The 12,688-nt window shown below is 42.8% G+C and overlaps 1 protein-coding gene across 2 annotated transcripts in view; it reads left to right on the top strand.

The window, feature by feature from the left end:
- Nucleotides 1-5,709: 5,709 nt before the first annotated feature.
- TWSG1 (twisted gastrulation BMP signaling modulator 1) overlaps nt 5,710-12,688 on the top strand; it is a 66,907-nt gene continuing 59,928 nt past the window's right edge. Inside the window, exons 1-2 of one of the 2 annotated variants that reach the window (XM_059409191.1) lie at nt 5,710-6,030; nt 8,358-8,511. In XM_059409191.1, coding sequence (XP_059265174.1) covers nt 8,389-8,511 — 123 coding nt within the window. In that variant the 5' untranslated portion in view covers nt 5,710-6,030; nt 8,358-8,388. Of the gene's footprint in view, nt 6,031-6,380; nt 6,599-8,357; nt 8,512-12,688 lie in introns of those variants that run through there. The other variant, XM_059409190.1, reaches the window with a different exon arrangement.

Genomic DNA, 12,688 nt, shown 5'->3' with positions numbered 1-12,688 from the left:
ACTTTCAAATTCTCTGTGTGATGATTTGACCCTTCCTGCATCATTTGTATTTTTCTCAACTTCTTCCAATCCTTCCTGGAAAAAGCGAGCCATAAACATATGGAAAAAAAAAAATTAGCCACTACAATGAGATACCATGCACCCTCTGGGAGGCCTATAATCAAAATTATGGAAAATATGAATGTCGTCAAGGATGTGGAGAGATTGGAGCTCTCCTACATTGCTGGTGAGAATGTAAAAGGGCACAGCTGCTATGGAAAGCTGAGGTGCAGTTTCCCAACAAGTTGGTTACCATACAACCCATTCCACTCCTAGTTATATACACAAAGGAATTAAAAGCAAGTGTTCACGGGTGCCTGGGGGGCTCAGTCTGTTAAGCGTCTGATTCTTGATTCCAGCTCAGTTCATGATCTCAGTGTCATGAGATCGAACCCTGTGCTGGGCTCCATGCTGGAGCCTGCTTAGATTTTCTCTCCCTCTCTCTCTGCTCCTCTCCACCCCACAACTCGAGTGCGCGTGCACTCTGTCTCTCCAATAGGAAAAAAAAAGTGTTCAAACAAAAATTTGTACCTGAATGCTTATAGCAATACTGTTCACTATAGCCAAAAGTAGAAACCACCCAAGTGTCCATCAGCTGATGACTAGATAAACAAAATGTGGTATGTCATACAATGAAATATTACTCAGCCACAAAAAGGAATGAAGTTTTGATAGATGCTGCAACATGGATGAGCCTGGGAGACAAGATGCTGGACACCTGGGTAGCTTAGTTGGTGAAGTATCTGCTTTCTGCTCAGGTCATGATCTTGGGGTCCTGGAATCAAGCCCCATGATGGGCTCCCTGCTCAGAGGGGAGCCTATTTCTCCCTCTCCCTTGGCCCCTCCCCCTGCTTGTGTGTGCACTCTCTCTCTCAAATAAATATTTTTTAGAAAGAGAAAAGAAAATGTAATGCCAACTGAAAAAACCCAGATAGAAAGGCCACATATTCTCTGAATCCATTTATCTGAAATGTCCAGAAGAGACAAACCCATAGAGACAGAAGAGACTAGTGATTGGCAAGGTGGGGCAGGGGTTGCAGGATTGCTTAATGGGTATTGGGTTTCCTTTTAAGGTGAGAGAAATGTCCCTGAATTTGATAGTGGTGATGGTTGCTTAACATTGTGACTACTGAATGCCACCAAACTGTATACTTTTAAGTGGTTAGAATGGTCAATTTTATCTTAAATGACTTTTGACACACAGAGACAGCATTAAGTTCCTAGGTACTTGCCGTTCCTCTCTTATAAGGTGGTATGGCTCTGAGGACTGAGGGACTGAGGCTGTCCTGGGTGGTTTGCTGCTAGGACACTCCTCCTCCAAGCCAGCCCTCCTCTGCTCACTCACCTCCCTTCGCCTTCACCCCCAAGTCCCCCTCTCTGCCCCCTTCAAGTCTGAACTGCCCTTTAGACCAAGCCTAAGCCTCCAGAAGTCTGAGTATTCCAAACACCAGTCTCTGTTCTTCTTTCTCCCTTCCTTCCTTTCCTCCCTCCCTTCCTTTTAAAGATCTTCTTTATGTATTTGACCAAGAGAAATACAGTGAGAGAGGCAACAGAAGAAGGGAGAGTGGGAAGGGGAGAAGCAGGCTTCCAGCTGAGCAGGGAGCCTGCCGCAGGGCTCGACCCCAAGATTCCCAAGACCCCGAGGTCTTGACCTGAGCCAAATGCAGACGCTTAACAACTGAGCCACCCAGGGACCGACCTTCCCTCCTTCCTTCCTTCCTTCCTTTCTCTCTCCCTGCCTTTCTTTCTTTCTTTCTTTCTTTCTTTCTTTCTTTCTCTTTTCCTTTTTCTTTCCTTCCTTCCTTTCTTCCCTTCCTTCCCTCCTCCCTTTCTTTTTTCTCGTTCTTTTCCTTCCTCCCTCTCTCCTTCCCTCCCTCTTCCTTCCTTTTCTTTTTTTAAAGATGTATCTATTTATTTGAGGGGCGCCTGGGTGGCTCAGGGGGTTAAAGCCTCTGCCTGCAGCTCAGGTCATGATCCCAGGGTCCTGGGATCGAGCCCCGCATCGGGCTCTCTGCTCAGCAGGGGGCCTTCTTCCCCCTCTCTCTCAGCTTGCCTCTCTGCCTACTTGTGATCTCTCTCTGTCAAAAAAATAAATAAAATCTTAAAAAAAAAAAAAAGATGTATCTATTTATTTGAGACAGAAAGCACGCAGGCACATGCAGGAGTGGGAGGGAAGGGCAGAAGAGGAGAAACTCAAGCAGACTCTCCCTGCTTCACGGGCCTGCGGACTCTCACCACCCATGAGATCAGGCAGGACCTGAGCCAAAACCTAGAGCCACTTTGCTTAACGTACTGAGCCACCTAGATGCCCTGCTTTTCCTTGTTTCTTAAAGTAACCATTAAGCTCTCAACTCTATGCATCCTTATCTTTTTCACTAATTGTTTTCACATCTTCGGTACTGTTGTCATTTTGGCTACTACAGGTGAGACCATTGGTTCTAGTTTTTGTGGATCTTCCAAGAGCCAGAGAATCCCTGCACACAGAGGAATGAGACATTGATGATATGATTCCTGCCCTAAAGAAGCTTCTAAAATTAGTTAAGGAAACAGAACACATATACATTAATAGGGAAATGTCAGTGCAAATAAATGCTTTGGGAGCTCAGAAGCAATTGGGGACTTTAGCCAGGGAAGTCATTCCTCTAATCAATTCATTCACCTGCTATGTGCCAGGCACTGTGTTGAGTTATGGAAGATGATTTTTGATATCTGTATAGAGTGATACTTGAACAGGCTTCCAAGAGTGGATAGGAACTGCGTAGCTAGAAAAAAAAGTAAGAATTCTGTCCTGAGCAAAAAGAAGAATGTGCAGAAATACAAGATGGGAAAAATACAAAGTGTGAAAATAGACCTGCTTAGCTTATGCAGAAGATTTGTGTGACATCAAAAAAGATCTGCATATATTGGTGTGAAAAGATGTTCTAGATAAGCTAAGTGGAAAAATGGAAATTGTAGTGAAGTATTCTTAACATAATTTCGTTTGTCGCAAATATATGTTTGTGTATGTGACTAAAAAAAGAAGAAATATACACGAAACTAGGAGCAATCACTGGGGGTTAAAATGGCAAAAGGCACTCATTATGAAATTCCATAGTTTAAAAATTTTCCCCAGCTTGCATGTATTACATGCACGATGAGAAGGGGACAAAAGGGCAATGAAAAGAAAATAAGAAATACTTTAAATAAATAAGCTACAGAGTTTGGACCTAATTTGGTAAGCAACAATGAGCCACATGTATACACTGAATTTGGGGAAGCTTTAGGGGCTTTTGAGAATGCTTTGTAAATATCTCAATAGTCCTTCCTAGCCCTTTGCAAATCTCTCCTGAAATAGCATCTTCTCCAAGCTTCCCCAGTGGTCAGCTAGGTCTCCTGCAGCCCCTGAGCACCCCCACCCCTACCCCCCTGCTCCCCACTCCCATGCAGAGGAATACTCTTCTTTTTACTGGGTGGTTCAACAACCATTCATAACAGAGGTAATGACAACGGACTTTACTCACATATTTACTTACTTACTTATTACTATTTTTAAAGATTTTATTTCTTTCTTTATTGAGAGACCCTTGAGAGATCATGACCAGAGCAGAAATCAAGAGTCTGATGCTTAACAACGCTTAACCCAGACACCCAAGAAATCCATTTTCTTCTCATTCTTTAGATAGCTTTGCAGTAGAACCTTAGCAGAACAAGGAGGAAGGATGGCAGGGAAGAGAATGATGGAGAAAGGAGGTTTCTCTTCAAATGGACCTTCCTACTTCAGTAGATCCTCCCTCCCACAGGAGCAGTCTGGGAGGCTGATAGGCTGTGGCTCACTTTAATTCAAATCTGTAAAATCAGATTGGCTCATTTAGCTGAGTCAGCCAAGTAGAGAGGTTGAGAACGGGACTGTGGGTTCCAAACCAGAACCCCCAGCCCCTAAAGTGCTTGTCCCTAGGGAGACAGAGTAGTTTTCCCCACTGTGAAAATAACTGTGCACACAATTTTAATAGTAATCATTCTAAAAATATATACACTATTTTTTAAAAGATCTTATTTATTTATTTATTTTACAGAGCACAAGCAGGTGAGTAGCAAGTGGAGCGAGAGGGAGAAGGAGGCTCCCCACTGAGCAAGGAGCCTGATGCAGGGGTCTGATCCTAGGCCTCTGGGATCATGACTGGAGCTGAAGGCAGTCACCTAACCAAATGAGCCACCCAGGCACCCCTATATACTACTTTAAAATGTTGATCTATCATGAATATCTTTCCATGCCAACAATATTCATCTGCAGTACTAGTTCTCAAAGTGGAATCTGGGGACTCTAGGAGTCCCAAAACATTTTCAGGGGGTTCATGAGTTCCAAACTCTTTTTATTTAAATTCTAAAACATCCTTTGCCTTTTTCATCCTCCTGTCACAAGTTTAGAGTAGTTTCCTAGCGGCTACATAATACATGATACTGCAACAGTATAAATGCAGGAGCAGATATGAAAATCCCATCAAAGCCTTCTATTAATTTTGACATTAAAGAGAATAGCACAAATGTAAAATAATGCCATTTTTCTTTTTGGGGGAATATGTACTTATTTTTCATAAAATGTCATTCATGTTCCAATACAATAGAATCTATTATTTTTAAGTGAAACAATGAATACATATTTTTTAATTTCTCTTTTTAAAAAAGATTTTATTTATTTAAGAGAGAGAGCAGGCATGCACAGGGGTGGAAGGAGGGGTAGAGGAGGAAGAGTAGGGAGAAGGAAAGAATCTCACACAGAGCCGGACTCAGTGCTGAGCGAGGAGCCCGATGTGGGGCTTGATCTTACCAACCTGAGTTCATGACCTGAGCTGACACAAAGACTGGGAGACTTTAGAGACTGAGCCACCCAGGTGCCGTGTTAAATTTCTGTTTTAACATACAGAGTTTTGATAGACATAATATACATAAAAGTACGTCTCTGGTGTCCTCAGTACTTTTCAAGAATGTAAAGGGGTCCTGAGATTCAAAGTGGGAGAATCTTGGTTTTAATAGCTGATTTAGTTCATTGTACTGGAGTATCATAATTCATTAGTAAGGAATGCCAAAGAATAAGATCCTTAAAGTTAAATTTGTGTACACTCTTAATTATTTCTTTAAGATAATTTCCAGGGATGATTTTTAACATGCAGATTTATTTACTTATTTTACAAAAATGGACTAATATCATTAATGTAATCCACCCCCTCAGCCAATCAACACTTTCCATTCTTTCTGTTTTCTTCCAAGCCACAAAGGGGAATGTAAGGCATTTAAGACTACTAGTTTAAGACTTTAGCACTAGGTCACCATTTCCAAGGGGAAAGTCCCTTGTGGATCCTCCAGCCCAATGCGCCGCAACTTAATCACCCTGAAATCTTTTTAAAATGCCAAGTTCCCAGGGTTGTGGGAAAGATCTGAGCATCTTTCTCGAACACCTTCCTCTACGTGTTTATTGCCAGTGGAATCAATTCATTTTTCTGAAGTACAGGCTGAAATGAGTGCTGCGTCATACATGCTCCTGGAGCTCTCTTCTGAGGACTGGGGAAGGTAGGTGCGCTGCAGCCATTTGTGTAGCCGTGTGTCCGTCCTCTCCGAGGACCAGTGGCCTCCTTGAACAGCACCCACGGCACCTCCTCTCTTCTATTTCCAGTACCAAGCACAGTGTCAGGCACTCACTGAGGCCGCAGCAAATTTAGTGAACTGCTGAACGAAGGCTCTACCCTAGCAGATCCTTTTTCAGTAGGTCTGAGATAGAGCCCAGAAACGTGCACTTTTAATAAATCCTGCCTCCGACATCAGATAACAGGAGTTCAAGGGTAACGGGCTCCACCCGTGAATCCTGCTCCACCACTAGGTGCCTGGGTCTTGAATCCCCATAACCGGACAGATACAGTCTGTAGGGGTTGCCGTGGGAAGTAGCCGAGCTAATGCACGTCCCGTTCTCGGCTCGGGGAAGAACACACGCTAAGACGCAGAGAATGGGCCTCACGGAAGGTAAGCCGCAGCCCCAGGTAGGCGACAAAGAAACCTGAGATGGGGGCAGGGAAGAGGGCGGAGGCAAGACGCGCGTGGGTCCCCGGCAAGACACCCCCCGGGTGTTTCTGGGGGGCGGGGTGTTTCTCAGTGCAGTGCTGTTGGGCGTGACCGGAGGGCGGGGCGGGGCCTTCGAGCGCGAGCGGGGCCGGGCCGCAGCTGGGGGTGGGGCCTTCGTGCGGGCCGCGCCGGGACCGGGCTGGGGGCGGGGCTGGGGGCGGGGCGGGCACGCAGGCAGGGAGGGGCGGGCCCAGGGCGTGCGCTGACAGGAGCGCCCCGGGAGTGAGAGACGCCTCCTGGCGGGAGCTGGCGGCAGCTGGGAACCGAAGGCGGGCGGAGGGACCGGGGAACTGGGGGGAGGGCGGCGGCGGGCCTGTCTCTTTAAGGTGCCCGAGGCTCGCGGGCGCTGCGCTGAGGGACGGCGCGGGGGCGCGGCCTGCCTCCCTCGCCCAGCCCCGCGGCTCGCCCAGGGCTCGGCGGACCTGCGGGGGAACGAGGGCCAGGCAGTCTCGCGGCGCCGCGGCGCACGGTGAGCGGGAGCAGGCGGGGCAGGGTCTGCGGCCGGGGAGGGTCCGGACCGAGAGCGCCGGCCTCTGGAGGCCGAGGCCGCGGCGGGCTGTCGGGGCCGGGAGAAGCGGAGCAGCTCCCGCGCGGCCTGGGCCCCGCCTACGCGCAGGACAAAGTGGGGGTGCCGCCCGGTGGGTGCTGGGCGCGGGCCCGCCGGCCGGCGGCACCTCCAAGGCCCCCTCCCCTGCCTTGCTGCTCGGCGGCGCGTCGGTGAGTTGGGGGTGAAGAGCCGCTTTGGCCTCTGCCTCCTCACCGGCAGCCAGGGGCTCGGTGCAGCGGCACAAAGGCTGCTGTCAGTGCCGTCCCCCTTGGGGACCACACACAGGTCGCCCGAGCCCGAGAAGCGGGTCCCGACGTAGGAAAACAGTTCCGGTGCGGTACCGTTCCTCACTCCGTAGAAGAAAAAAGGGAGGCCCTTTAAATAATTCTGTTACCTGCTTCGTACTTGCAATTATTTACTTGAATACTTTTTCCAGTGAGATTTTGGGAGTAGTATGAAGACAACCATAAAAGATAAAAAAAAAAAAATCCCATTTTTAGTGAGCGTAGGATGAAAACTACTTCTCGATAAAAATCACTTTTTGAAATACCTTCTTTGGCCTCCACGAATATGCACCAGAAATCATACGACTTAGTATTAAATACATTCATTAGTCAATGCTGTTAAATCAATTAGAAAATTGGGCTACTAACGGTCTTTGGGAATACTTTGTGGGCCTCAGTATCAATCACCAGGGCTTTCTCTTTCTAAATTGAGTCATACTGGGTACAAAGCCCTTTATTCTTCCCACCTTCTTATTGTTTTGCTTTATTGTGCTTTATAATACTTAGGATAAACGTTTATAGTAATCATAAAAGGCCTATAAACTCACCTTTTATATATCCAACATCAGTAGTCATTTATTTTACTTGATTCTATCTTGGGGAGGGTTTGTTTTAATGCCAAGAAGTTGTATCTTTTTAAAAAGCTTAATAACCATGTTGGTTGTTTAACTACTATCAGGATTTTTTCAGGTCTTTTTCCTTCTTTTTGTCAAAGTGTACTATCTTATTAATAACATTGAAGAATCTGTGGTACCTATGGTGTAGAATTCAAAGAATATCTTCACATTTTAATAAATTACTCGAGTTCTTAATGCAATTAATAATTTACTATCCCCTTTGTTCTTTGCTGGGTTATTTAAGGAATGACTGCCAACTGCTTTCTCTGAGCTGCTTCATTCTGGTTAATTATGTTAAGAGATAAAATGAAATAGTCATAAATAATCATTAGAATAATTTGTGTTTTAAAAATTTGTTGAATGTTTTAAATTATGATACAGTATTAATAGTTTTAAATATGAGTTTAAAGTTGCAAAATGGGCCTAAAACTAAAGGTGAGGAGTAGTGGTGCAGTATTAAAACTAGTTATTTGCCTCAGTAACCTGGTGGTTTTTTATACATATTATATATATATACATATATATATATGTGTATATATATATATGTGTGTGTGTATATATATATATTTGGAGTTGGCTGGCAAGACCTTACCATACAAAAATTGTAGTTTGTTTTGAATGTTTCATCATTCATTGAGAATGTCCTTTAAATGATCACTCAAAAGTCTTTTAACACAAACAATGAGTCTTGGTTTGTTTTGCTTTTCATTTCTGTATCTGTTCTTAACCTAGCCCTTGCCTTTGAATTAAAGCTTTTTTTCTTCTTGTTTGTTTGTTTAGCTTCCTGGGAGTTGATCATCCCTGAAGAAACATGAAGACACACTGTGGTGTTATGCTTACTCTAGCCATCCTGGTGTTCCTGACATGGGTCCCTGTGTCACTGAGTTGTAACAAAGCACTCTGTGCTAGTGATGTGAGCAAATGCCTCATTCAGGTAGGATTAAGTATACTTTTTATTAATATTAAAATGTAGAAGAGATAAAGAGTGCATATATACATATATAGTGTGTGTGTATATGTGTGTGTGTGTGTGTGTGTGTGTGCGCGCGCGCACAGACATACAGTGTAAGGCCCAAGTGTTCAGTCGGCTTCTGAGGTACTGAATCATGACACACTGGTCTGAGTTTTTACCTCCATAGTTTTCTTGCATATTCCCAAGGTCAGATTCAAGAAGTTTGGTGCTGAAAATAATATCCAGCTTCATAAATATGCCATTACAAAGTGATGAGCGCTCCATTCGGATAAAGGGTTTCCTTGTATTATCTAGTTTATATACCAAAGAAGCTCAGTTAATGTATTTAGGGAAAAATTTAGCTAATCAAATAATAATCGTTCGCTTATATAAAGTAATAGTGTCTATTCTGTGCAACAGGTTATCCCAAATGTAGCAACTTAATGCCATAAACATTTATGTCATGCAGTGTCTGGGGGTTGGGAGTCTAGGAGCAGTTGAAATGGGTGGTTCCAGCGCATGGTCTTTCACAAGGTTGCAGGCACATTGTTGGCTGCAATTGTGGAGAACCTGCTTTCAAAATACTTGACAGTATCTCTCTTTCAGTCATCTGGATGAGCCTCGTGATGTAGATACCACTCTTATTTTTCTGGAGAAAAAAGTGAGGTTAAGTAATTTTGTTAGGTTCCAATAGCTAGTAAGTGACTGTAGAATAGTCTTTAACTCCATTAAAGGAGCCTGTGGCCTTCCCACTAACCATACTGGTTATTACTCCATAAAGTTGTGTTAATTAGTGGTGAACTTCACATCTTATATAGCCATTCTCTTTTTTCTCATCCTGTAAGACCATCAGCAGTCTTGTGCCTTTGTGTGTTGTCTGTATTTATTAGCCTCCCTTTTAATTTTTGGCTGTTGGCTAAGAAATCTGGTAACCACACATATTAGAATTCTGTGTAAGGTATGAGTCAGCTCTAATTCCCACATGGAGCAGTTTTATGTATGTACTACGATAATGATTTTTATAGATTTGAGGCATTTTGTATTTATTTGGAACATTTTGGTCCTTCTCATTAATAGTTGAGATCCTAGGAAGCCTGGTCTTTATCTGAGTGTAGTTTGTCATTATCTCATACTCTCTTTACCCTTGACTTTGCCTATCACACCAAAACATTGAAATAGACAAGTATGTTGGTTGGTTTGTTTTTATTTTTTTCACCGTGGACATTTTTTAGGCATAAATAGAAGGGAGGAGTATAATGAAGGGCAATCCCAGCAGTCATTAACTCAGGCCTACCTATGTTTCTTTTTTTTTTTTTTTTTTTTTTTTTTTTAAAGATTTTTTATTTATTTATTTATTTGACAGAGAGAAATCACAAGTAGACGGAGAGGCAGGCAGAGAGAGAGAGGGAAACAGGCTCCCTGCTGAGCAGAGAGCCCGATGTGGGACTCGATCCCAGGACCCTGAGATCATGACCTGAGCCTAAGGCAGCGGCTTAACCCACTGAGCCACCCAGGCGCCCCAGGCCTACCTATGTTTCACCTCTGTTCCTCTACACTGCCCACCCCAGCTATGTCTTAATTTTAGGCAAATTCTTGATACTGTTTTATCATAATTCTAATATCTACATCTTTTTTTTTTTAAAGATTTTATTTATTTATATGACAGGCAGAGATCACAAGTAGGCAGAGAGGCAGGGAGAGAGAGAGGAGGAAGCAGGTTCCCCGCTGAGCAGAGAGCCCGATGTGGGGCTCGATCCCAGGACCCTGAGATCATGACCTGAGCCGAAGGCAGAGGATTTAACCACTGAGCCACCCAGGCGCCCCTAATATCTACATCTTAAAGATAAGAACTCTAAAACACAGCCGTTCGCAATTTAAGGGGTGCCTGGCTGTTTCCATTGGAAGACCATGAGACACTTGATCTCGGGGTTGTGAGTTTGAGTCCCACACTGGGGCTTTTTAGTAGCGATTACTAAAAAAACAAACAAAAAAAAACCCACAAAAAACAAATAATCTTAAAAAGAATTTTCAGTAATCTTAAATATCCTCTAATTTTATACCTGGAAATCTTGTTATGGCAAGTCTGCTTAGGCTCATGCTGGCAAAAAATTCTGTAGTCAGTACATGAAGTCTAGCTTTGTCCTCTGGGCTGATGGGGAAGCTGTGCCACTTCCCATGTTGCTTCAGTGTAGCTTCATTATTATTAAAAAAAAAAAAAAGTATCAAAACAATTGCTACGTTCATGTTCAGATAGAATTTCACTTAAATCCCACATTATTTTTGACTCCAAATCTATAATTTCTATTAGTTCAAGTAATTAAAAAATTGGATTTTATTAAAATAATTTGCTTGGTAAAGGAGTATTTTAAAAGATAGCTTTTGGTTAATATTGGTGAATACCCTCAAAGGTTTTCAGTTTGTTTCTTTTGCTTTTAAATTTAAAAATACGTAGGAGCACCTTGGTGGCTCAGTTGGTTAAACGTCTGCCTTCAGCTTAGGTCATGATCTCAGGGTTCTGGGATTATGCCCTGCATCCCATTCCCCACTCAGTGGGGAGTCTGCTTGTCCCTCTGCCCCTCCCCACCAACTTGTGTGCACTCCAACTCAAGTAAATAAATATAATCTTTTATAATATTAGTTAGTTAATTTTAAAAATATGTAATATACAGTAGTTCAAAAAGTAAAGACTATTTTGAGTGTAAAAACTGGAAAATTGAGTGACCTTTACCTGTTAAATGGTGACTTTACTGAATTCATTGGAAAGAAGCTAGGACTTGTTTTCTTTACCATTAATTCAGTGATGCTAACATTTTTTAAGGTTCCTTTTGTTCCTTCAGAACCAGGAATCATCAAATATTTTTCTGGAGTGGTAGAGACAATACTTCTGGTGCATAGTGGCAGAGTATTTGAAGCTAAAATTATTGTGGGTTCAAGAATTGGGGATTTTCTTATTCATTTAGTCATAAACACTTACTGGACATTGAAGTAAAATATGATCAGTTCCATCATTTGACTGATTTTGTGGTCTCCAAAACTCCAGCAGATTATTTCACATTCAGACCTTTATTTTCCTTGAATTCCTTTTACTATGGCTATGTAATCATCCCAAAAATCAGTGGCTGAAACCAAAGTTGATTTTGCCCATGAATTTGCACTATGTAGGGCCTGGTAAGTAACCCATCTCTGCTCCACACAGCACTAGGGCAACCTGAAAGCGGAGGCTTTCTGAAGTTATCTGAAGCAGCACCATTCCCTAGAACTTTCTATAATGATAGAAACAGTCTACATCTGCCCTGTCCAGTGCAGTAGAAACTAGTCCCATAAGGCTATTGAGCACTTGAAATATGACTTGTGTGATTGAAAAATAGGTTTTTAAATTTAATTTGGTTTTAATTAATTGAAATGTAAATAGTTACATGTGACTAGTGGGTATTGTACTGGATCTCACAAATCTGATGGCTCACTGATAAGTCTAACACCTGGGCTAGAAAGATTCCTCAGCTCTCTCATTCTGTCCGTCTCTCTCTCACTCACTAACTTTCTCAGTCATCTCTCTAGATGACCCCTCTGGTGTCCTGGTTTAAGACTAGCTAGATGACATACATACTGGCTCAGGGCTCCCAAGATTCATGAAAGCGCTAGAGGAATATGTATTGCCTTTTATGGTCTCACCTTAGAGGTTAAATACTACTTGCACCATAGTCATAGGTCCACCTGGATTTAGGTAGAGGGAACATAGGCCTACTTCTGATGGAGGAGCATAAAAAGAGCGTGTGGCATAAAATGGCATGGACATTTTTGGAAAATACATACACATTTAGTGTAAAATAGATTGGCTGGCTAGGTGATCTCAAAGTTTCCTTCTAGTTTTATGTAGTTGTAAAGAAAGAAACCAACTATTATATGTTAAATATTCTCCTTTTTAAAAATTAGAGTAAGAAAGGCATTTCTCTTTTTTTAATTGAAGTATAATTGACATACAATGTTACATTAGTTTCAAGTTCAACAGCATGTTGATTTGACAATTCTTTTTTTTTTTTTTAAAGATTTTATTTATTTATTTGACAGAGAGAGATTACAAGTAGGCAGAGAGAGAGAGAGAGGAGGAAGCAGGCTCCCTGCTGAGCAGAGAGCCCGATGCGGGACTTGATCCCAGGAC

This window comes from Mustela nigripes, chromosome 8 (genome assembly GCF_022355385.1).
Source record: "Mustela nigripes isolate SB6536 chromosome 8, MUSNIG.SB6536, whole genome shotgun sequence".
Lineage (NCBI taxonomy): Eukaryota > Metazoa > Chordata > Mammalia > Carnivora > Mustelidae > Mustela > Mustela nigripes.
This window is presented reverse-complemented; position numbering and strand designations above follow the sequence as displayed.